The sequence below is a fragment of the Borostomias antarcticus genome (genome assembly GCF_949987555.1).
Source record: "Borostomias antarcticus genome assembly, chromosome: 18".
Taxonomy (NCBI): Eukaryota; Metazoa; Chordata; class Actinopteri; order Stomiiformes; family Stomiidae; genus Borostomias; species Borostomias antarcticus.
In genome coordinates this window covers 7,147,424-7,174,497 of record NC_140251.1, presented here as the reverse complement: position 1 = coordinate 7,174,497, position 27,074 = coordinate 7,147,424, and the positions used below count along the sequence as shown (strand labels likewise).

The following is a 27,074-nucleotide window of genomic DNA, read 5'->3' as shown; positions in this document are numbered from 1 at the left end:
TACTGCCAAAATCTATTAATAAATGTCTCGATCTTCAGTCTCACAACACAATCGAATGCGATCTCCAGCTACCGGAGGCTCGTTTGTGAAAACGCAGGAGACCTCACAAAAAGCAGAGCACTCGATATCTCACAGAACTGAATTTTATGGCCACTGGCTGCTATCGGTCTTTGACCCTCTCCAAGAGGCTCCATGTTAGTCACTCCCCGGTGCTTTCAAACTGAAACCGCTGGATTGGTGGTATGATGAGATTTTCAACTCTACTCCGTCGAAGCCTGGATGAGTAAACGCCACCCTGACCAGTGACTGGGCTGTTGTGACCTTACTGGACGTGATCGTCTGATGGCTTCTGCCTGTATGGGTTAAGATCATAGTAAATAGGGTGTGTATTGTTGTCCATTAAGAAGCCTATGCTAGATTAGAACACTTTTTAAAGTAAAGTAAAGTCCACGCTTCTTTTGTAAATGACCCAAAATAGCAATAACACGTCCAGCTTGTCCCATCAGTCCCTGTGGACTTTACAAATGAGATCGACAACTGAAGGTCCGGACAGAAGAGCATGGCTCCAGCCAAGCATTGAAAACACCTTGTTAACATAATGAGTACCTAATCAAGCATTAACTTCTTTCGCAGAAATAATTAAAAGCAATTCGTTTACAAGAGCCAAGAAATTACAGGCAGTTCTGTGTTCAACATTAGAACGCTACCTGGTACCAATAGCAGGACACTGTCGCCCCCAAGTGTTCATTCAGGAAATTGCACGGGGATCTACTGCATTACATCAACATGACACAAAAACAAGGTGCTTCAAAGCAGTTTCATTTTTTCACTCAACAAAATTGATCTTAACATGGTTTTCACTGAAGTCAAGTACATTGACGGTACTTATGTGCCAAGTATCAAATGTGATAATCCTCAAATTAGACACAAATGTACATATGAAAAACATTAGACAGTAACCAGGGCCATATGAACCAGTGTTGGCCCATCTTCGGCTGAATCATGATTTCGTAACACTGCATGCTTGTGTGATCACACCAAGATATAAAATGTTACAAAAAAAAAATCTTTGGTGAACTATATATACAGTTTTTTATATAAAGCACAGGAAATGTTTAAATAGTGATACTACAGCTAGATTTAAAAGTGAGTGTTAAAGCTAGTATTGCACGTGAAAATTCAGAGGGGAGTGATGTGTCTTGATGCAGCTTGGCCAGATCCTTCAAGGCTTCCTGCGCCTGCAAGACAATGAAATTCATTGGAAAACTTGACCAGTAATGTCAGCACAAAACAACCACATTTTATTATAAAAGGCAATACATGAATAGATTGTTTATGCACCATCCAAATTATATGTTCCTAAATTTAGAACTCACTTTGGGTATCCGTGATGCTGGTAGCCCGGGCCCATGTTTGAGCCGGCCCTCATCTCCACGGCCACAGAGCACTGGGGAGAGACACAGCGTGAGAATCACTCTCGGGTTTCAAACAAGACTGAGACCACACCACACCACAGAGACCACACCACACCACAGAGACCACACCACACCACACCACAGAGACCACACCACACCACACCACAGAGACCACACCACACCACAGAGACCACACCACAGAGACCACACCACGCCACACCACAGAGACCATACCACACCACAGAGACCACACCACGCCACACCACAGAGACCACACCACACCACAGAGACCACACCACACCACAGAGACCACACCACACCACAGAGACCACACCACAGAGACCACACTACAGAGACCACACCACACCACAGAGACCACACCACACCACAGAGACCACACCACACCACAGAGACCACACCACACTACAGAGACCACACCACAGAGACCACACCACAGAGACCACACCACACTACAGAGACCACACCACAGAGACCACACCACACCACAGAGACCACACCACACCACAGAGACCACACCACACCAGAGACCACACCACAGAGACCACACTACAGAGACCACACCACACCACACCACAGAGACCACACCACACCACAGAGACCACACCACACCACAGAGACCACACCACACCACAGAGACCACACCACACCACAGAGACCACACCACACCAGAGACCACACCACACCACACACACCACACCACAGAGACCACACCACACCACAGAGACCACACCACACCACAGAGACCACACCACACCAGAGACCACACCACAGAGACCACACCACACCACAGAGACCACACCACAGAGACCACACCACAGAGACCACACCACACCACAGAGACCACACCACACCACACCACAGAGACCACACCACAGAGACCACACCACAGAGACCACACCACACCACAGAGACCACACCACACCACAGAGACCACACCACACCACAGATACCACACCACACCAGAGACCACACCACACCACAGAGACCACACCAGAGAGACCACACCACACTACAGAGACCACACCAGAGACCACACCACACTACAGAGACCACACCAGAGACCACACCACACTACAGAGACCACACCACACCACAGAGACCACACCACACCACAGAGACCACACCCAGGGTTCCCACACCTTCTGCAACATCAAATTCAAGGACCTTTCAAGGACTCTCAATGCCCAATTCCCTCAGATTCAAGGACCCAAATACGGCATAGTTTCAGACGCGGATTAAGATGCAAGTTTTTATAAAAAGTACTAGCCGCTCACAGACAACTATTAAAAAGAGAGGCTTGAATAAAGTCAGGGTGGGTGTCACAAACCAAGCCGTGTATGGCCGCGACAAAGGAGGGGGACGCACACCAAACCAAGGATTAACAATAAGATTTAATTAAACCAAGTTCAAACTATAAAGCAAAGCACTCGGTGTCCCCGGGAGGAGTAGAGCCAGCTAGCAACTGAGCTCCCAGCTCTTCTTGTAGAGCCCTGACACACCGGGCCCAGGTGTGCCAGGTTAGCTGCTGATGACGGCCACGCCCACCTCAGGAACCTGCTAGGACCAACACTGAACAAGACTGTGAACACACACACAGGCAGGCAAATGGGGTAGGCGGGGCCGTCACACCTCCCCCCATAAGACAGGGACTCTACAAGACCACTGTCACCAGAGCAACCCAAGCGCAAAACGAAAAAAAAACGTACAAAAAACAAACACAGCTAGCCCAACACAGGAGCCCGTGACAATGCGTCTGCCACCACATTGTCACGGCCCCTGATGTGGCGAATGTCCAAATCATGGGACTGCAAGAATAGACACCACCTCACCAGCCGCTGGTTCGGGCACCGCAAGGAGTGGATGAAGGTCAGGGGGTTATGGTCAGTATAGACCACAACCGGAGTCATCCCCGACTCTACATAAACCGCAAAATACTGCAGGGCCCAGATTAACGCCAGTGCCTTTCGGGAAAAGAAACAAACCGGCCTGGAAACCTCGGTGACATCGGCCTGCATCAGCACAGCCCCCGCCCCCACATGACTCGCGTCCACCTGCAAGACAAAAGGTCGATCAAAACGAGGGGCAGCCAAAACAGGAGCAGAACATAGCAGAGATTTTACGTTGCAGAAGGCCTCCTGGCACTCAGTTGACCAGACAAACTTAGCCTCGGCCCTTAGCAAGCTGGTCAAAGGCGCCACCACAGTGGAGAAGTTTCTGCAAAAACAACGGTAGTACCCCACCATCCCAAGGAACCTCATAAGTTCCTTTTTAGTGGCAGGCTGCGGGAACCGTTCCACTGCCTCCACTTTGGCCTGCACCGGGGCCACCTGCCCCTGGCCCACCACCTTGCCCAGGTAGGTTACAGTAGCACAAGCAAACTCACATTTGGCAAGATTTACCGTAAGCCGGGCAGCCGCCAACCGGTCAAACAAAGCTCTAACCCGCTGCATGTGCGTAGCCCAGGTGTCACTGCAAACAACAAGGTCATCTAGATAAACCGCACAGCCGACCAACCCCTCCACCACACGGTTCATCAGCCGCTGGAAGGTGGCAGGTGCGTTCCGCAGTCCAAACGGCATAACGGTATAAGAGTACAGCCCAGATGGTGTAATAAATGCTGATACTTCCTGTGCACGTCTGGACAGAGGGACCTGCCAGTAGCCCTTCAGGAGATCGAACTTGCTGACATACTTCGCAGCCCCCACCAGGTCAATGCAGTCCTCCATACGAGGCAGCGGGAAAGAGTCGGGCTTAGTCACCTTGTTGACCCGCCGGAAATCGGAGCAAAACCTCAGGGACCTGTCACTTTTAGGCACCAAGAGACAAGGAGATGCCCAACTAGATGCGGATGGCACAGCAAGGGAGTTATCTACCATATATCTAACCTCAGCATCCAAACACTGCCGTTTCACCGGAGAAACCCTATAGAAATGCTGACGGATAGGCTGTGCATCCCCAACGTCAATGTCGTGCACAATCCAGTCAGTACAAGAAGGCACATCACCAAATAAGCTTGGATACTGAAGAATGAGCGCCTCAAATTCCACCGCCTGCCCCTCAGTCAAATGGCTAAGCAGCCCCCTCAGGCGCTTGAGGGCTGCTGAATTATTAAGCCTACCAGACAACACCCCCCCATCAGGCTCAATACCAGACTCGTCCGTATCCTCCCCCGACACCACCCCCGCCATACCAGCCCCCAAGGCAGGGCTCACCACTGGCGACCCCTGCTGGTCAGTGCCAGGTGCTGCACTATAGTAGGGCTTAAGCAAGTTCACATGGAACAGCTTCACTGACTTTCTACGCCCAGGGGTGTCGATCAAATAGTTCCGATCTGAAACACGTTTGACCACAGTATACGGACCACCAAACTTAGCCTGGAAGGGCGAACTCACCAAAGGACAGAGAGCCAGAACCTGATCTCCTACACTGAACTCCCGTAACTCAGCCTGGCGGTCGTACACTCTTTTCATCCGTACCTGTGATTCAGCCAGCTTTTGCTTCGCCAACTCCCCTGCAACATACAGCCGATGCCTGAACCCATTCACGTAGTCAATCAAGTTGGAGGGCGGACTCGTCTCTTTCCACCCATCACTAAACACAGCCAACGGGCCGCGGACAGTGTGACCAAACACCAGGTCATTCGGGCTAAACCCAGTGCTTTCCTGTATCACCTCCCGCGCCGCCAAGAGCAACCACGGAAGCCCCTCCTCCCAGTCCCCACTCATCTCAGTACAGTACGCCCGCAGAAGGGACTTCAGCGTCTGGTGAAATCGTTCCAAAGCCCCTTGGCTCTGAGCATGGTAGGCTGACGACTGGTTATGCCTAATGCCAAGGAACCTCAACACCTGTCCCATCAAATGGGAGGTAAAATTGGATCCCTGGTCGCTCTGGATGACTCTGGGAATGCCAAACACAGATATAAACTGCGTCAGGGCCTTGACCACTGACCGAGCTGTAATTGTACGCAACGGAAACGCCGCCGGGTACCTGGTGCGCTGGCACATAACCGTAAGCAGGTACTGACAGCCCGACTTCGCACGGGGCAGCGGCCCCACACAGTCAATCAGTAAATAGCCAAATGGCTCATCAATCGCTGGTATTGGTTGCAACGGAGCCAATTTCATGGCCTGGTTGGGCTTACCAGTCAATTGACACGTATGACAGTTCCTAATGTGCAGGGAAACATCTCGTTTCAGACGTGGCCAAAAGCAATGACGTAGAATCCTGTCGTATGTTTTCCTGACCCCCAAGTGCCCCGCCCCATCATGAGCAAGCGTTAACACCTCCCCACGCAGCTTAGATGGAATGACAACCTGACAAATAGGATCTCCCACAAAACCCTCTCCATGAGGCATCCACTTTCTCACCAGGAGGTCATTCTGAATGAGGAAACCCCTGGCAGCACTGTTCACCTCGTCAGCCGACGGCACCAACCCAAACAGCACCTGTATAGAGGGATCAGCTCTCTGCTCACACCGCAGCTCATCGTGAGATATAGGCAAAGGTATGTCAGGTAAGCATGGCGCAGTCTTATCCACCTTCCCACCAGTCTCAGCCCGAGCCATCGCACGCGTTACCACGCATGCTGGAAAAACGTCAGGAAACTGCTCAGCGCAGTCATCAGGCTGTTCCGACGGTAACGGCGACGGAGTGACGACTGGAGGAGGGGAAACACCAGCCCAAACACGACTGCCAGCCAAGTCATTTCCCAAAATTAAATCCACCCCCTCCACCGGTAACGCTGGTCTCACCCCAACAGACACCTCCCCGTTCCACAAGTCACACTCCAGTCTCAGCCCATGTACTGGGACAGGCAACACCTCTAATCCCATCCCTCGCATAAGTATCCTATCCCCACGGTCAGACTCCTCAGAAAATGGCAAAACAGAGTCCAGTACATAGGAGTTAGCAGCCCCTGTATCCCTCAAAATCTTAACGGGCACTTTAATGTCACTACCCACCCGAGACACAAACCCACTGGTGATAAATGGCCGGTATGAATCACTGGGCCTGCCTATCCCACCAGCCTGCACCCGCCAACTGTTCCCCTCCCCCACCACAGGAGTAGAAACGGTGGCAGCCAAAGCAGTAGGGTACACCCCAGAACGCTGCGACCTTGACCTAAGCACTGGGCAATCAGACTTCCAATGGCCCACCTCATGGCAATAGTGGCATACATTATCACCACTCTTTGGCGGGCCCCGGGAGCCCTTACCCGAAAACCCCCCAAAACCAACAGATGCCTTGTCGCCCCACTCCTGACGCACGGGCTCTTTCACATGCCCGCCAGGCCGCTTCTTATGAATGAGCACATACTCATCGGCCAACCCCGCGGCCACAGTAACGGACGTAACCTGACGTTCTGCCAAATAAGCAGCAACCCCAGTGGGCAGGGAGTTTTTAAACTGTTCCAGGACTATCAGGCCACACAAACGCACAAAATCGTCCACGCCTGAGGACGCACACCAGCGCTCAAAATGGCTAGAGAGCTCCCTTGCGAATTCCATATGCGATTGAGAAGCCCCCTTCTCCCAGGACCGAAAGCGCTGGCGATAAGCCTCAGGGACCAACTCAAACGCTCTGAGAATAGCAGCCTTAACAGCCTCGTATGTAATATCGTCACCGTGCAAAGATACATACGCCTCCTGCGCCTTCCCAGTCAACACCGACTGCAGCAGCAATATCCGCTCCGCATCGGACCAGCATCGCGTCACTGCAACCCGCTCAAACATAGCAAAAAACACATCCGGGTCACGTTCATTAAATTTAGGCACAAGACGCAAGTTACCGACCAGATCAGACGACCTAACCGAACGCTCCTCCCCCCCCAAGAACTCCCCGGAGAGCCTACCATCCCTGACCAAGCTCAATCTATCAGACTGCAGATCCAATTTAGCCTGCTCCGTCTCCCGACGCAGCCGCTCAACAGCCATCCTCTGATCCAACTCCAGCTGCAGTTTGTGCTTATCATGAGCCAACTGGAGCAACAGCAACTCCTTCTGCTGCTCAAAGGACAGAGCGCCAACATCAAACGGACCTGCCCCGACCAACGGCGGAGGCACAGAAAGCCCAGGGGCCTCCAATATAGCACCCAGCACCCCCAGCTCCACCAGCCGGAGAATGATGCGCGCCTTCACGGACCCCTTCCGCTTATCGGCCAGACCACTCAGATCCACCTCATACCGATCAGCAATCCTAAATAACTGGTCAAGCGTACAACCCTCCAAAAGGCTCTCACTCGGAGCAGCCACAAATGCATCAACCGCCGCCATCACGGCCAGCTGAACAAACCAACCAAGGAGAAAAATAAACTATAGCAGAACCACAAGTGCCGCAAAGGCAGGCCAATCTGGTGCGTACCAACGAAAGCGGAAAGTCCCCACTACCTAGACTGCCTGCCACAGACTAAGCTAACCACCCTAGCCCCTAGTCTTCGTGTGGATTAGCGGCGGGCTCTTTAAACACAAACCCAATAGCCTGGCCAAGCCCCCAGCAAGCTGGTTACCCACCTAACAGCTATTGAAGTGTCCCCGAGACAACTGCTACCAACCGCACACCACACAAAAATAAGAAACTAAAGAAACAAACTAAAAAAACAAACCAACGCGACCAACAGGACACGTTGCTACACCTACCAGGGGAAATCCCACCAACAGACCAGGCCACACACCAGAACGCCACCATGCAATCACCACCAATCAGCCCCACCCGGACCACAGAACCAAAAAACCAATCAATCAATCAACGAAACAAAATGACCAAAGAAACCAAAGCAACCACAGCAACCAAAAGCATCCCCCCCCAAACACAGGGCGAGCCAAACACAAAAGCAGACCAAACAAAAGACAACCAAACCCTAACAAGGGAACCAAACGGGCAAAACCAGCCCCACAAACAAAAAAGCGGACGAGCCCCCATTTGTCACAAACCAAGCCGTGTATGGCCGCGACAAAGGAGGGGGACGCACACCAAACCAAGGATTAACAATAAGATTTAATTAAACCAAGTTCAAACTATAAAGCAAAGCACTCGGTGTCCCCGGGAGGAGTAGAGCCAGCTAGCAACTGAGCTCCCAGCTCTTCTTGTAGAGCCCTGACACACCGGGCCCAGGTGTGCCAGGTTAGCTGCTGATGACGGCCACGCCCACCTCAGGAACCTGCTAGGACCAACACTGAACAAGACTGTGAACACACACACAGGCAGGCAAATGGGGTAGGCGGGGCCGTCACAGTGGGACTGTGATGTAACAGCATTGTCACATTATTTAATTACATCGTAGTTACGTATTTCAGCAGCAGTGACAGCAACGTTGCTGTACAGTCTCCTTGAGGTCGGTTATTTTGGTACCGTCGCAATTTACCAAACTACGACCAATGTGTCCCGTCGACTTCATGTACTGTGCTAGTACGGAGGCTCTGCATCGGGCCACATGCATGTCCAGTGAATCTTTAAGCAGCCATTTGAATCTTTAAGCAGCCATTTGAATCTTTAAGCAGCCATTTGAATCTTTAAGCAGCCTTTGTAGATGTCTTTATCAAGCCACGCATCCTGGAATTTGAATTTTCCCGGCATAGCTGGAGGTTCGCTTATCTACCTACTAGCCTATATCTTGTTTGCCGCCAGAAACATTTGACCGCACTTTTTTGGGGCAGGTGGCGCGACTCTCAGATGGCGGGAGACATGCAGACAGCATAACATATTTACTAATATTACGTAAAAAAAAAAGAAGAAATCTAACATTCTTGCACAAAATATATACATTCAAGCTGTGACCCATGTCTATTTATGTCTATTTTCAAGCACTTTCAATGACCAATGTCTATTTTCAAGCACTTTCAAGGCCTTGATTTCCCCCCCTTAAATTCACAAACTTTCAAGGATTTCAAGGCCCCATGGGAGCCCTGACACCACACCAGAGACCAGGAACGCGTTTCCCAGATTTGCCGAATTTCTCCGCACTACCACGCTTCCCAAGGTATACCTTGGCGAAATGACAGAGTTTCCTACGAGTGTTTCCCAGACTATCCCTTAGCGTGCGCGTGAAGATACATCGTTAGGTCCGTCCCAAGATACATCGTTAGAGGAGCTGTCCCTGGGCGCGGTGCTGAAAAAAGAATTAATCGATGCCGCACACATCGATGGCCATTCGTAAAGTCACAGAAATGACGTGCCAATATAATACGTGCTGTCTTAATTATTTGATTTCAGTCTAAATATTACCAAAAAGGAAGCTAATCCACCGAAAGCTCATCTGCTAATGTATTTAAGAGTCAAAGCGAGACCTCGTGATAGTCCCAATTCATACATTAAATTACATTACATTACATCAAATAAAATATCCAAGAAAGAGCATGAATCGGATTGGGACATATAAGCCCCGTCGAGGATGTCTTGAAAGGCCAGGAAAAAATACTTTAATGATGATAGGCAATGATGATAGCAAAATGACCACTGATTTAGTTATCATACAAACAAAGGTATAATGCCCATATAAATTGCCTCTGTGGCAGTAGCATTCCCACGTTAGAATTCGCGCGGATACCATGACTAATTTAATCTATCAGGCACCGGTGTTGGCGCATGTGGCCTATAAAAAAAACAAGGGTAACTGCACATATTGAGCGACATGGCAGATATGAAGAGGAAGCGTGTGATAGCGTTCACCAAAGAATAACTAGTGATCATGCTGGACGAGGTGGAGCAGCCGAAGGCCGTCCTGTTTGGCGGCTACCAGTAGGGCCTATGCACAACTCCAGTAGGCTACTTCCTGAAATTAGACATGCTTCTCTATTTCCTGTCCTACACTTTGGATGAAATGATTATTCAGGAATTCCTGAATAATCATTTCATCCAATAGTGTAAGACAGGAAATAAAGAAGCATGTCTAATTTCAGGAAGTAGCCTACTGGAGTTGTGCATATAGCCCATTGAAGAAGGCTGTATGCGTACACACACACACACACAACACGTTCACCACGCTGTAGTTCCTACACACACACACACACACACACACACAACACGTTCACCACGCTGTAGTTCCTACACACACACACACACACACACACACACAGTATGCGTAGTTAACAGACATCCGCATTGCAGCGCGGATGGCTGCTTCCACTCCTGGGCCACCCAGGGAGTGGACAGTCGTCAGCAAGAAATGGCAGGACTTCGCCAGTCAGGCCAAAAGCCGGGGGGCGGCAGTGCGCCGAGAGGCAGAGCACCGTGCCTTCCCTCACCCCGGAGGAGGAGAAGGCCCTATCGATCATCGGCCTCACAGCCTCCCAAGGCATCACTGGTGGCCTTGATTTGGAGTCTGGAGAGGGCCCCTCCAACATCCAGCCCTCAGCTGAATCACCCCAAGCCTCCCAGCCCTCAGCTGAATCACCCCAAGCCTCCCAGTCCTCTGGAGAGGAGACCCCAGCGCAGTCAGACTGCTCCACCCCGTCGACACGCTCTCCCCTCACACACCCCATGACGCCCCCCCCCCCCGCCCCCCGTGAGAGGCAGCTGAACACCACGGATGCGAGGTGCGACTGCAGCGAGGAGCTCCTGGAGGTGGGGAGGCAGAGGCTGGGTGTGCAGCGTGAGAGGCTGGACCTGCAGAACAGGCAGCAGGCCCTAGCAGAGGCACAGTTTGTGTGGCCCTCCATATCAGTGCCCATCATTCTGCCAACTCCAGGTAGGCTAAGTGTGTATTTTGTATACTCTGTCTTTTCCCACACTGCATGCATTCCATTCAATGTCGCTAATTGAATTTTCCTCCCTTGCAGATGATGCAGATGCCTGAGACACACTGCACACACTCACCACACACACTACATACACTTAACACACACTGCCCACCCACCACAGTACACTGCGCACACACACTACATACACTCACCACACCACTCATCCTTCCTACGTGTTGCTACCTTGTCGTGGTGGGAAGGCTTGTGTACCTCCATGACCATGAAGGCTATATTGGAGGGGGGTCACCCACCAGCAGGTTCAACCATGCCGGGCAGGTTCAGGGTAGGGGCCAGACGAAAAGCAACAACTGGCCCTCCAGGTTGGGGGTTGGGCATGGGTCTAACAACCCCACCCCGGAAAAAGACCGCCTGTTACAGGACAAAAGTCTGAAGAACAAACCTGCCCATGGTTTTTCCCAACCAATATTAAACAAGTTCCCTTCATCCTGTTTATTTGTTGTTTCTTGCCACATTACAACAGTAGAGGTTTTGAAGAAGGCACACAATATAACAAACAGCATTTGTAAGATCACTAAATACTGTGAATCTGTTAGCAAAGTACACTATAAGGACAACAGTATTGGGCCACATTACACCTATAGCAACTTTCATGACATCCCATTCTAAATGAATAGGCATCATATGGAGTTGGTCCCCCCTGTGCAGCTATAACAGCCTCCACTGTTCTGGGAAAACTTTCTTCAATATTCTGGAGCGTGTGAGGATATTTGACTATTCATCTAGATGGCCTCATTGGATTAATCAATTCGTCAGGATATCTGTCTGACAATATATAAAGACAGACAGAAAAGTCATGTCATCAAATTATCCCTTTACATATGTTGTTGTTGTTCACAAAGTGGATTATATTAGGCTATGGATAGTCCGTATATGTTGCTTGGCTCAATAAAAGTTTTAAAAACAACATTCCCATGATGTGTTCTGTAGGCTGACATTATTTTCATCATTCAAGTTAATTGTATTTTGTGTACACTATGTGAATCGCGCAGGTAGGATAGATAGATGTGCGCTGTATTGCAACTCTCCTTTTTAAAAGTGTAATTTAGCTCGAATCGAGCTAATACTATGACGGGATGAACGGAGCGCATCGCCAAGGTACACTAACGATGGGTTCAGACCGCCCTTCGTAACGTATCCCTTGGCTGTGGTATACCTTGGCTAAGAAGGCTCTGGGAAACAGCGCTTCGGCTCCAAGGTAGGCTAACGATGTATCTTCGGAAGGTACATCGTAAGGGCGATTTACGATGTACCTTGGGTGGAGCTGTTTCCCAGAGCCTTCGTAGCCAAGGTATACCTTGGCTTAAGAAGGTTCTGGGAAACGCATCGCCACCTAGAGGTGGAGCTAACGACGTTCTTAAGAAGCACGTAGCGCTACGATGCCTTAACGATGCCTCTGGGAAACGCGGCCCAGAGGGTTTGAAACAAGGCACACCAGAGACCCAGCTGGCAGGGTGATTGGTTCTCTTACCCTGGTCTCCACGTCGGTCCAGGATCCATCCGTACGCTCATCCTCCTTAGCGGAGCTGCCCTCGGACGACCTCCTCTTGCGGCTTCACAGAGAGGAACAAGTTACGCACGGATCCACGCGCACACACAGACAGAGACAGACACGGTTGATTAGGGATGCACAGATATTAAAATTTTGTCTGATACCGATAACAGATATTAACATTGCTATTATGGCCAATAACAGATATTCACCGATGTAGATATGATCTGTATAAAAACAAGTTTCTATGATTATCAAATGTCATACTGAAAAACACATGGAAACACTGTCTATTTCCAAAACACTTGGAAACGCTGCTAAATAATTTACCACACTGTTTCCTCTCAACAACTACACACACAACAGCAGCTAGACAGAAACAATTATCTGCTGTCCACATCGGCCCTGTTTTGCACATCGGACCGATACCATATATATAAAAAATGATTAACATCAGCCGATACTAATATGATTGCGGGTATATCGTGCATCCCTACGGTTGATGGTACCAGAACAAGTATGAATGAGACTATTGGACACCTGGCCTAGCCCTAGCAGACCGTGTAGTACCGAAGTGGTCCACTAGCAGGTCTGTTCTGGAGACTGCTCTCAGCAATCCTTCCGAGTGTTGTGGAGGCGTGCATGTGTGTATGTAAATAGTGTATAATATGTATACAGCCTGGATGTATGTATGTATATGTGTGTACTCCTAGACATATATATTTATACAGACTGGATGTATGTATGTACATATATTCTTTATTCCATTCTATACGGTACACATGCTGTGTATATGGATGTATATCCTCCCTGGTCCTCCTCTTTTTGTTACTACTCTGCATCTAGTACCTTTTCTCTTCTTTTACTCAATCTTGCTGTAATTTTCATTGCTGAATCACCAAATTTCCTCCTAGGGGGATCAGTAAAGTATCTAGTAGGGCTGGCCTGAGTAATTTGAGTATTCCACTATTCGTTCGGTATTCGGAGCTCAATTCAGTATTCAGAGTATTCGTTTTTTGTCCTGATACACCAATACCAACGTCGTCATAACGTTACACTGAGTGACTTTTCTCCCTCAAAACACTCTGGCGGTCTCTGGTTAGGGCTGTCAATTTAAGCATTTTCATCTCTCTCTCTCTCCTCCGCTCCTGTGCTGCGCTGCCACACAAACACTCGCGCTTGTGGGGCAGCAGTGGAGGGGAGAGACAGGCGAAAATGCTTCGTAAATTGACAGTCCTAACCCAGCTATTAGCTTGCTATTAAGCAAGCATAATATTAGTTTTCCTTTGCAAAAGCAACACAAGCACATTGGTGGGGCAAGAGTTGAAGCGAGCAAAGCTGGACTAGGATGACGTAGCATACGTTTGGTAGCAAACAGCCCAGAACGTTTTTTAAGCCATTTAGAATTTTGAATGACTTTCGTAGGCTACTATAAGCCTCTAGTTTATTGTGGTACAAAATAGATTTTTTTATAAAACCGAATTGGAAGTGGTTTTCAAGAGTTTATGGATGTAGCCAGAACGCGAATATGAAACCTACTTGTCAGAATGTGAAACCTAAACTTTGGCAAACTGACAGTCACAAGCCATGATAAAATAAACCCACACATGATTAAATCATGAACAAATACTCTGCTAGCTGGAGGCAAAAGTTGAACGACAAGGGAATGACAGTCTGGCGCATTGATCCGCTTGTCGCCGGTAGATATAGACTATGCAATGCTTCCACCTAGGGGTTCAGAACGAATACTATTCGCTTGTTCCCACCAACGAGTACTCGAAGCCTGCAAAATGGTATTCGGGACAGCCCTAGTGATATTCAAGCCTGATTCCATGTGCGCAGGAATCACATCAATAAATACAATTAATGTGAAAGGCGAGGCTCCGCCTCTACATCAACGTCCCTGGTAACTGAACTAACACGGAAAGATCATAAATCAGCAGGTGATTTGTAAACCCACCAGTGAACAACATCAAAAGAGCCTTGCCGAACTGTAGCTGCCAGCTGGAGTCTGTCTCTTTAGCTGGGCTAGCGGAAACCTACCTGGGGCCAGTGGGGAGCTCCTGTCTCAGAGTCTCAATGTCGGTGAACTGGACCGCTTGTCCTCCACCTCTTGTTTTAAATACCTCCCCCTGCAGGAAGGAAAAAGAACCCAGACATCCATTCTCCACACGTCGCCGCAAACATCACCATTGGTGTGTGTGTGTGTGTGTGTGTGTGTGTGTGTGTGTGTGTGTGTGTGTGAGAAAGGCGGGTCCGCAGGGCGCACCTTGATCAGCTTGGTCTGGATCTCCCCGTCGGAGGCCACCTCCTGGTGGGTCAGCACGTACTTGTCGCACTTGGACAGGGCCTTCTCGCTGGGGGCGGAGACCTTGATGGCGTTGGGGATGTTGGGCTGCATGACCGTGTCCAGGTCCACGTTGGAGGAGGGCTTGTGGTCCACCCAACGCTCCCCGCCCGCCGAGTGGGAGCGTCTGTGCACCTGGCGGACCGGCGGCCCCGTCTGGTCGGGCCCAACAGAAGAGCAGGGGTCAGCCAATTTAGGGTGCGTTCGTAAATGCGCTCGTAAATTCAGAGTGCTCCGAGCTTCCCTGTTCGAAAATGTAGATCTCACACTAGCGCACACTGGGTGCCCTGACTGAAAAGTTGCCATTCGTACATTAACTGATTTCAGAGCGCTCTATGGCATTGAAACCCGAGCACTCTGAAATCAGAGCAGATTCTCAGAGAGCATTTACGAACATTTACATTGAGTGGTGAGGTCTGATGTCATTTTGTAGGCTGAAAAGTTAGCATCACCTCCATTTGCTTTCCTAGTTCTAAATCCCTGTGGGAAACCTGAATAGGATTCGCAGAATCTCATCTAAATGAGACCGAATATAATAGATTAATAATAATCTAATCTTTCAGATCAGTCAGGTGCTATAGAAGAGCAAGATATGTTGTTAGTAAGTAATCTATTTACTGTATTTCTGTCTAAGGTCTAAAAAAAAAAAAACAATAAAATTGACATGGGGGAACATTAATCTTAAAACATTTCCCCCAATCTGCCCAGGCAAACTGTAATTGTAACACCGCTTAAAATCTCAGTGGCCAGAACAACGGCGGGCGACCGAGATGTTGTCTAACAGACTGCAGCTCTGCCACCTACAGCTCCACTGACCCGGTGCGCTCCCTCGTCTAGGTCTACGTCACACGACGGCCGGAGGGAGGCCTCTCCGTCGCTGTCCCTGTCCCAGCACCGGGCTCTCCTCCTGCCCAGCCTGGCTGGCAGGACCTGGGCCAGGCCCCTAGTCTTACTGGCTGATCCTGGGGCTGGAGGGGACTGGCTATCCTGCCTGCGACCGTCCACGGAGGCTCTCTGCTCCCATACGGAGATGCAGGAGGCCACGAACGGGGAGCTAGCGCTAGGGATGGGGGAGCAGGGGCCTTGCCTGACCTGGGAAGGGTAGTATACCCGGGCCTGGCTGGATAGGGGAGGCTGAGGAGCAGAGTAGGGAAACTGCACACGACCACACCCAGTTAGTGACACACGGCAGCATGCACAGGAAAATCAAGCACAATCAGGTCTGACAGTGGTTACAGCAGGATGGAAGAATAAAGTGCATTTCCTACAAAGGCATCAGTAGTAGTCTATATCAACAGTGTCGATACAAGCAGGGGTGCATGAGGAAGGGCAGCAGGCAGGGCGGCGTAACGTACAGGAGCAGGCGACGGCGACGCCGATCTCTTTGCGGGAAGCCGCTCCCTCTCTCTGGAGGGCCGCTGGGGCTTCTCAGGCCGCTCGGCCTTGCCGCTCTCCGTCACGATGGCCTTGAGCTGCTTCAGCTTCTCGTCCTTCACCCACAGCTTGTTCTGCATCTCCAGTTGCTTGGCGTTCACGCGCCTCTCCTGTCGCACAGACAACGAATGGTGCTTGAAAACCACACTACTACCACCACCCTTGCCGTCGTCTTGTGAGCTCTGGCGTGTAGTAGCGCACTGACCACCTACGTTAAGTACAATTATTATAAGTCGCTTTGGACAAAAGTGTCAGCAAAATGACTGCAATGTAACGTAGGGGAACTACTCACGCATTCCTTCTCCCACTTGAGCTTGGTGTCGGACACCATGCCGTGCATGCGCGCCTCCATGCGCTTCTTCTCTCCGAGCTCCCTCTGAAGCCTCTGCTCCCGGCTCTCCAGCTCCTGCTTCAGGGAACGCTTGTCCCCCTCGTAGATGTTGGTGGTCTTCTGCAGGATGTCAATCTGAACACCAGCACGCACGCACGCACGCACGCACACACACACGCACACACACACGCACACACACACACACACACACACACACACACACAAAGGGTAGCATCGGAAAACTTGTCAAGAGACGAGAGAAACAGAAGGTGAGCTTGTGAGATCTGGATGGTCTCACGAGGCCAGGAAGAGAAAACGTCATCTACCAACTTAAGATGCTGGAGTGTGGGTCTCATCCTCACCTTGTACTCCAGCATGTTGGTTTTCTTCTCAAGGCGCTCGATCTCGGCCTTCTGGCCCTGAATGAGTTTGTCCTTCTCTCCGAGTTTGCCCCTTTGGTCGTGGATGAAGTTCTCTTTGGAGATGAGGCTGCTGTCCAGCTCATGCAGCATGGACTTCAGCATCTTGGCTGAAATGGCGTGGAGAGAGAAGGGTTTGACCAGTCCATCAAAGGGCCAGCTATGTGGTGATATGATGGTAAATGAACTGCGCTTATTTATCCAAAGGGCTTTACAATGAAGGCCTCTCATTCACACACACATTCACACACCAATGGCGGCAGCTGCCATGCAAGGTGCTAGCCTGCTCATTGGGAGCAATTTGGGGTTCAGTGTCTTTGCTCAAGGACACTTCGACATGTGGACAGGAGGAACCGGGATTTGAACCGCCGACCTTACGATCACTGGACGACCCGCTCTACCTCCTGAGCCACAGCCGCCCCACGATGAGGGCTAAGCCCGAGCCCCGGTCTCACCGGCTTTGTTGTACTCCTCGACCATCATGGCTCTGATCCTCTGCCTCTGCTCCAGCGCCTCGATGATGCGGGGCAGGGTGACGTCGTCGTAGGGGTCCGTCAGCTCGCAGGCGGGCAGCGGGGGTAGGCTCTGCAGCAGCTGGCTCATCACAGACGAGGCTTCAGGGAGCAACCCAGGAGAGGAGACAAAAAAGGGGTCGCCATTGTAGAGCAGCGAAACCGCTTCTGTTGAACGCAGCAGCTCCATAAGATGAAACGGGGATCTCATAAAATAGGGGATTCCACACTAAAGACCCTCCGCACTGTATAGGATGCGGACATTTGGCCGGTGTCTACGGTTTGCAGTAGCTCAAACCAACACACCGTACTCTGAACATACAATCTATAGGGTTTTCAGGTATGTCCTAGTGCAGAATGGAAAGGCCGCTCACCTCCATCCAGAGGGCCACCCCTCTCCTCCAGACGGCGAGACAGCTCGTCTTTGAAGGCCTGGTTTTTCTGGCGGCGCCCGGCAGTGAAGCCGCAGATGGGCCTGTCCGCTGGCCTGGCCACCTCCACCTCCTGGGTCAACTCGGCAAAGCGCATCACCAGCTGCACGCGCAAACACACAAATTGTTCTCTCCGACTACACTTTTTGAGGTAACGTGACACACCAGATGGTGTGCTTCGCATATCCATCTGGGAACTCTCCGTTGGGAACTGTTTGGAAAAGGGCAGGCACTTTCAAAAATACTTGCAGGTGATCGGATGAACCATGTCTATCACCATCTATCATATGCTAACTTCAACCGCTCCTCGCTGTCATAAACCCGCCCAGCGTAGCCGTTTGTATTCCAGATTCCTCAGAACCAACGCTGATTGGGCAAGATCGTTTTCTGATTGACAATTCTGGAGAGTATGAATGTTGCATAGAGAAACAGAATGTGAGCTGGCGAAATCAGGACGGTCTTCCAAGGGAAATTTTGAGGGCTTCTCGCAGACAGAACTTTCTTATAGCTCATATACAGCCAGAACAAGTTATGGGACCCACCATAGTTTCCTCATAGTCATCAGCTTTGGGATTGACACACACAACCATCCGGACTTTTCCTTCACCATCAAAATAGTTCTTGAATAGATGCGTCACTTTGGAATCTCTGTATGGAACCATCTGTGGAGGAGCAGGGAAATTAGCATTTGTGTGTCGCCACAAAAAGATCGTACAGCGGCAAGATGGAAAAACTCTCGCCGAGAGATGACCCCGAGTTTAGAAATAGGAACCTTGTTTGTACCGCACATCTGGTTCTCCCGGAGGACCTCGATGCAGGTCCGCAGAGTCATCAGGGACTGGTTGATGTTGCCTGAAATCAGAGCTAGTTTAACCTCACTGACTCTATAGCGAAACGTACCAGAGTCCATTTTAAAAACGCTAACAGAGCTGACGAACCCGCTTCACGCAGACGGCTGCCCTCGGCCCGAGTCCTGCTGGTACGCTCGCTTCCTGCCAGGTCCACCAAACACAGCTGGCTCACGCTGACCTGGTTCTTATCCTGTCCGGGGGGAAAAAAACACACAAGGACATCCACACTTGGTAAATGGACTGCACTTATATAGCGCTTTTATACAAAACGCTTTACAATGGTCTTTCATTCACCCATTCACACACCAATGGCAGCAGCTGACACCCAAGGTGCTAGCCTGCTCACTGGGAGCAATTTGGGGTTCAGTGCCTTACCCAAGGACACTATGTGGACAGGAGGAGCCGGGATTCAAACCGCTGAACCTATGATCATTGGACGACTCGCTCTACCTCCTGAGCCACAGCCGCCCCACTTTACTGCACTCAGCTCACGATCACGTTAAAGACCCTGAGGCCGTTTGTTTGGTTGTTGGTGATGATGTAAATGTGAACTGACCTGGAGGATGTTGTCACCGTCTGCGTCCAGGGGAGCCTGGGCCAGTTTGATGATGAACACGCTGTGGGAGCGGCTGGACTCTCGGTTCAGCTGAGTGTTGGCAATCCTCCGCTTCTTTTGACCTGCATAACACATGCCATAGAGGGAGAAGACCGTCAGGCAACAAACGAAAAAGACCAACTTACTAGATACAAAATGATGTTGGGTCAGGGTTCAGTCAATGCAGATGTGATCTTGGTTTACCTCTCCAGAAAACCTCAAACGCCTCCTCGGTCGACTTCACCTCAACCTCTGTGCATCCAGCCACATACATGTTGTGATTCTGGTCTTCTCTGAGGATTTTGGATTGGGGTGGTCTAGGGTGAGAGAAAAAAACACCCTAGTAAGCAGTTGAATACAGCACTGTTGACACTGCAAATCTCACATGCTTCAAATCTAGAACAGGGAAGAGTATTCTCTGTCCTGTTAATATTGCATCTAGCACAAGAAGCACAGCAGCCATAGAAATGCAATTAGACAACAATGACCATAACATCCACACACTAAGCAACAGATAGCAACAAAGACATCCAAAATGAAGCTCTGCCACTAGACAGCACACAAGCAGCATTTGTTTAGGACTTTACAGTATGACGGCCTGATCAGACTATGGTGTATTGGGCTACATGAGGCTACTCTCACTGGTCACGTACATGACCTCAGTGTTCTGTCGGAGAGGGGTGCCTGCACCATTCCACCTAACACGGGAGGAGCACAAACATTTTTATCTGGCAATGTACTCTACAATGGGCGCCAACACAGTACAACAGAAAACAGGTCAGATGACCAATCACCTTGGATGAGCCTATTGCCTGGTAAAATGAAACTAAAACTAAATAAATAACAAATAAACCTAGGATTACTGACTTAGACTAAGAAGCACAAAAGAAACTCCTGCATTTTGCGAATCCCCATGGCTTTTCTGAGCTTACTTTGGTCTGATTGGGTCAAAGGGAGCTTCCTCCAGGAGGTCATAGATGTAGTTGTTGTAGATCTCTATGTAGGAGACAAACACACTGTAGCTGCTGTCCTCATCCACACCCTCAGCTCTGCAGGCCTCCTCCGGGCTGATCATGTCAGCAAACTCTGGATCAAGCCTTTGTCTGAAAACATCGCAACATGTCTCAGTAATACTGGCAGAACAGAACATCAACACGTGACAATACAAGTCTGTTTATCAAGAAAACACTTACAAGAGCATGCACATAAGAACTGTGTCTGGGACTGAAACCTACTTGGAAGAGGGGGTTTTGGGAACAGCTGGTTGGTTTTCCCGCCTTTGTCGTTCTAGCAAAGCATCAACCTGATTCTGGACCTCCACGCCATTCTTGTCATCGGTCTTGAAAACCTGGACATATACATTAGAATGGGAATTAACTTAAATTAGACAGAAAAATCAGTCTTATATCAAGCAAAAATGTCAGTTTCACTTACATATCTTTTGGCCTGGTACGGGCCGATGCTGTTGAAGATCATGTCTAGAGACCGAGGGAGGAGCCCCCCCTGACCCGGAGAGCCAGTCATGGTAAAGGTCTTTCCACTTCCTGTGACACCGTATGTAAAAAGCAGACCTGCAATACACACAGGAAATATTTCACCACGCACACACACTGCAGTGTATTAGCTAAGCGGGCATTGAATCAGATAAAACCAGTTTCTCTGGTTCCTCACCATTTTTACAGTGGATGAGGTCATCCACAAGAGGTTTGGCAACTTCCTCAAACAATTCCATCTGGGATGTGGAAATTCCAAACACTTTCTTGAAAGAATAGTGAGTCTGTGAAGAAAATGAGGATTCAGTCGGACAATAGATAAGTACTACAATAGGAAATTGGAAAACTGCTTATGTTCTCCCCCTATTGAAAGGCAGTGATCCCACAGTACTGAACAACTACAGGCCCATTTCTGAGCTCTATATTTTAGTTAAGGTTCTTGAAAGGCTGATGAGCAAAAAGATCGAGGAATACTTGTGCTTGAAAAACTTTTTATCTCCACACCAAGCTGGCTTTAGGAAGCAGTACAGTGCAGTCACTGCTGCCATTAAAGTACCAAATGATATTGTGGATACCCTGGACATCAAAAATTACCATGCTGCACTTTTTATTGACCTGGCCAAGGCATTTGTTACAGTTGACCATGGTATTTTATGCCAGAGATTGTCAGAAATAGGCCTATCAGACTAAGCTGCTGCTGGTTCTCCAATTACCCTTCCAACCATAAACAATATGTACAGTTCAGCTGTCTTTCATCCGGCTTTCTTAATGTCTCCAATGGGGTGCCTCAAGGTTCAGTCTTAGGGCCCGCTCTTTTTACCATCTATGTATGGTATAAATGGTGTGGGTCAAAACACAAACGCTTCTGTACATCTTTATGCTCATGACACTATTGTTTATTGTTGCGCAAGCAGTGTTGCATCTGCATGCCGCATTTGACTCAATTCAGTTGCAACTGTTTCACCTCAGACAAGTGTTAAATGCAGACAAAACCAAGGTCATGTTCTTTTCTAACAAAGGTGCCAGCTGTTCTTCCCTGCATTATGTTTGCCCAAGGCACCCCTATTGAGTCTATGGCCAGCTATAAATACCTAGGTATCATAATGGATGATAGTGTTTCTTTAACATTTCATATTGGTCACCTTTGAATGAAACAAATGAAAACTGGGTTTTTTCTTTAGGAACAAATCCTGCCTGTCCTTAAGGAAGCAGCTTGTTGCCAGGAAACAGCTTGTTGCTGCCACTTTCTCATCTCTCCTGGACTATGGGGATGTTTTATGCAAGAATGCCTCTGCTCGCTCTTTACATCTGTTGGATGCTGTCTATTACGGAGCGCTGAGATTCATAACTGGCTGTAAATCCTCCATACATCACTGTACTCTTTAGTTTACTGATCGTCACTATCCATGCACTGAACTCTGCACTGGTATCTTTTCATCTATAAATCCATCCTTGTGGAGTGTCTGCGCTTGCTCAGGTACTTAGTATAATCTGTTTACATGATACCTTTTGCATTTATTATTTCAATGTTTGAGTCCTATTCCTTCTCTTTGTATTGAATGCCACCGTTTGTCTGACCAGGTCTCTCTTGAGAATGAGACCTTGCGTCTCATTGAGATTTTTACTAGTATAAAGGTCTAAATAAAATAAAAAGAAAACATGTATTTGCCATATATAGCCAGCACAGGTACACTGGAATTCTTGCTTGTCCTTACAGCATCTTATCAGCACTAATAATTTCCTCATTACAGTCCTGGGTACTCAGCTAGAAACTCAGCTATTTAAACCCTGAAACTCAGCTATTTAAAGGTTCCCAAACTGGCAATTTACTTTATTTACCCCCAAGGTTTAAAGACTGATCCTACTTGGCCATTAGTGTTATTAAGGTTGATAAATACTTTACCTCCTTGAACTCCCCATTCCTGTTGGCTTTTAGTCCATCCGGGGCATGCAACTGGATAGCGGTGTTGCTGATCACTTCGATACAACATTCCTCATCTTCTGCACCCTGTCGTACTCGACAGTACACCTGGGCAGAATCAAAACAACTGCAGCGATTAAACCAAGTCAACTTCCATATTCATGTAGCCAAAGTGGCATATTTCAACGATTTTTTTTTCAAGTTTTGTCCTGAAATGGTTACTTATTTATGCAGCTAGCTAATTAACTAATAACTAATAGCTACCGTCAGCTATATTCGTCTAGCTAACATGTCTTGATACTCACGCCAACTGGGTCTTTCTGGTTGCTGGATGGTTTTTTTGGAGCAGGTCTACGGGGGGTTTTGCCTTTCCTGAAAAAGAAATAAGACCATGAATCATTTGTTGCTAGCAGCAAGTCAAATCCCTGGCGTAGCAATACACTGGACGGCGCTCGTAACATAGCTAGCTACGCAGCTATTAGCAGCTATGCTCAGCCAAGCTAAGCATGCGTTAACCCACAGACTGGGTTCTCCCGTGTGTTAAGTTTAGCCAAAGTTAGCACTGGCTTTATGTACTCAATGTAAACCTAGAAGAATGTATCCAACCCTTACACTATATATTGTCGGTCGTATTTCATTTTATATACTTACGTAGGTCTTATCATGGTGAATTGTTATGGTTTGATTTTCTCAGCTCTCCTGCTCTCTCTCTTCTCGCTTCGTCTTCATCAGTTCCAAGTTCGAACTTTCCCTCCGGCCTCCAGGACAACGGATTTTTCAAAGGGACCAATCAGAACCAAGGAGATTATAATTGGATCTGGCGTCATAGCGAGAGACCCAATCACAACCAAGGGGGTGTGACCAAAACGTTGTTATTTCCGGATGTACTCCAAGGAATTAGATTGTACTCTTCATGCGCAGATTCCATGGTTGAGAGATCCTACTGAGCGACAGCGACACCTGCTGCCAATTAGCAGTAAAAAGTTTCAAATACTGTAATTGAATTTCCACACGTGTGTCTGTTTACACTGGACGCATTATGCATTTTATACATGGTGAAATTAAAATATGACTTTCTTTCAACGCGGGAAAGGAACGTATCGCTTAAATATAGCATTGTCCTCCCCAAATGGTAATATTATTTGATAGTTAATTGTTTGCTCGACCTCCATTAAATCGTATGTGAAGCTGTCTTGATTTTAACGTTACAGTTAAAATGGCATTGTCCAAGGCAGATTCATCTGAATTACGAAATCGAAAAACGAAATGGAGAGACACCTGGGCAAATTATCTCCAAAAAGCTACGGGAAGAGATGGGCGGGAAGACATCAGTTAAAGGACAATGCTCGTTTTTGACAACCTGGACCTTATTTACGACATATTATAAGACGTTTGACTCACCGAGATCACTTTGGTGTAGTACGGAGGCATGTAGAAGAAATTTAAAATCCAGCGGGAGCCAGTATATCCATGTAATGGCGGTGGTGGGGGCAACGAGAATGCAGTTTCTAAAAATCTATTTTCTGCCGCGAAACGGTTGTTTTCATCAATCTGTCTTGATGAATCGCTAGTTGTGCTTACATAGAGCATATGCCTGTTGTGGTTTTCACATGCCATGATCTTTAGAAACGTCTTTCAAAACGAAATAGCTTCCTCACTTGCTCCAGCACGCATTCGCACAGCGCACAATGCTCCAGCACGCTGTGCGCATGCATGCTGGAGCAAGTGAGGAAGCTATTTCATGTCTAAAGACGTTTCTAAAGATCATATTACAGACGCATGTGAAAAACAACACAACAGGCCTATGCTCTATGTAAGCACAACTAGCGATTCATCACACAATTAGTGCATTGCTAACTACAAAGGGTGCTTAGAGAGTACAGATCTCCGCCCATGAATGCATTTCGTCAGTATGTGCAGTTATTGAATGTGTAAGTACACAAAATCAACAGACAGTGATTCCCTCTCGCTTTCTCCCTCGGCTATCAGAGCCCATTTACTAGGCCTAGGGTACAATAAAACCTCAATAACAGATACATATTGACACTTTTATGAAACTATATAATAATAATAATAATAATACATTTTATTTAAAGATGCCTATATATATACATATATAGGTGCATCTCAGAAAATTTGAATATTGTGAAAAAGTCTATTATTTTCTGTAATATTATTCAGACAGTGAAACTTTCATGCATTCGAGATCCATTACACAAAGTGAAATATATCAAGCCTTTTTTTGTTTTAATCTTTATGATTGTACAGTATGTTCATTTATACACTCAATACTTGGTGGGGGCTCCTTTGGCACAAATTACTCCATCAACGTGGAGCGTGGTATGGAGGCAATCAGCCTTGAAATATTTAACTACATGTGTAATGAATCTATAATATATGAAAGTTTCACTTTTTCAATTAAATGACTGAAAATGAACTTTCCACAATATTAAAATCTTCTGAGATGCATATATATATATACAAAATACCAAAGAATCACCATAATATACAAGACAAATAAATTATTTCAGCTGTTGCCCTCAAACCTTAAACCTGCTGGTTTGAAGGACACCCTACCAAAGGAGTTACAGTTTATGTTGCTCTCAGCTCTGATCTCTTCACCCAATAGTAATAAATTGATACAGGTAGATGGATATGTTCATATTATTTTTGTCAACATACTACTATATGCCAGTCCAAATCCTGTGTCTCTGTGACCTCCCCATATTGAGATACAGTGCAAACTATTCATATCCCTTCACTTTTTCCCTATTTTGTTATGTCCAGCCTTATTCCAAAATTGATTAAATTCTTCTTCTTTTTTTAATTCTACACAATACCCCATTAATGACAAAGTGAAAAATGTGTTTTTATTTTTTTTATTTTCAAATGTATTAAAAATAAAACACTCATATCACAGTTTAATTTGTATTCACACCTTTTACCCAATACTTTGTTGAAGCACCTTTGGCAGGAATTACAGCCTCAAGTCTTCTTGAGTATGATGCTACAAGCTTGGCACACCTATTTTGGTCAGTTTCTCCCATTCTTCTTTGCAGATCCTCTCAAGCTCCATCAGGTTGGATGGGGAGGGTCGGTGCACAGCTATTTTCAGATCTCTCCAGAGATGTTCAATGGGGTTCAAGTCTGGGCTCTGGCTGGGCCACTCAAGGACATTCACAGACTTGTCCCAAAGTTGTTGATAACTCTCTTATCTTGGCTGTGTGCTTAGGGTTGTTGTCCTATTGGAAGATGAACCTTCACCCCAGTCTGAGGTCCAGAGCGCTCTGGAGCAGGTTTTCATCAATGATCTCTCTGTACATTGCTGCATTAATCTTTCCCTCAATCCTGACTAGTCTCCCAGTTCCTGCCTCTGAAAAACATCCTCACAGCATGACACTGTCACCACCATGCTTCACTGTAGGGATGGTATTGGCCAGGTGATGAGCGGTGCCTGGTTTCGTCCAGACTTGACGCTTGGCATTCAGGCCAAAGAGTTCAGTATTGATTTCACCAGATCAGATCAGACCAACAATTTTGTTTCTCATGGAGGGTCCTTTAAGTGCCTTTTGGCAAACTCCAAATGGGCTGTCTTGTGCCTTTTACTAAGGGGTGACTTTGGTCTGGCCACTCTACCATAAAGGCCTGATTGGTGGAGTGCTGCAGGTTGTCCTTCTGGAAGGTTCTCCCATCTCCACAGAGGAACACTGGAGCTCTGTCCTAGTTACCAGCAGATTCTTGGTCACCTCCCTGACCAAGGCCCTTCTCCCCCGATTGCTCAGTTTGACCGGGCGACCAGCTCTAGGAAGAGTCCTCGTGGTTACAAACATCTTCCATATACAAATTATGGAGACCACTGTGCTTGTTGGGACCTTCAGTGTTGCTTTTTTTTGTACCCTTCCCCAGATCTGTTCCTCAATACAGGCCTGTCTCAGAGGTCTACAGATAATTCCTTTGACTTCATGGCTTGGTGTGTGCTCTGTTGTGTAAAACGTAAGTTTGTAGGATTACCCCGGTGACATGCACTGTCATCTATGGGACCTTATATAGACAGTACGGC

General features: G+C 48.0%; 1 protein-coding gene across 1 annotated transcript; it reads right to left on the bottom strand.

Moving 5' to 3' along the window:
* Window positions 1-1,136: 1,136 nt before the first annotated feature.
* On the bottom strand, window positions 1,137-23,679 carry kif23 (kinesin family member 23; the record flags this gene model as incomplete). The annotated part of the gene is made up of 23 exons (XM_084453038.1): window positions 1,137-1,238; window positions 1,377-1,447; window positions 12,660-12,741; window positions 14,724-14,812; window positions 14,950-15,183; window positions 16,383-16,571; window positions 16,754-16,927; window positions 17,155-17,321; window positions 17,667-17,825; window positions 18,098-18,257; window positions 18,697-18,816; window positions 18,927-19,006; window positions 19,093-19,195; window positions 19,562-19,683; window positions 19,805-19,917; window positions 20,254-20,298; window positions 20,533-20,703; window positions 20,836-20,948; window positions 21,035-21,171; window positions 21,272-21,377; window positions 22,997-23,122; window positions 23,320-23,386; window positions 23,666-23,679. The coding sequence occupies 23 exons, from the start codon at window positions 23,677-23,679 to the stop codon at window positions 1,223-1,225; spliced, it is 2,658 nt and encodes an 885-aa protein (XP_084309164.1). The 3' UTR covers window positions 1,137-1,222.
* Between the last annotated feature and the right edge of the window lie 3,395 nt (window positions 23,680-27,074).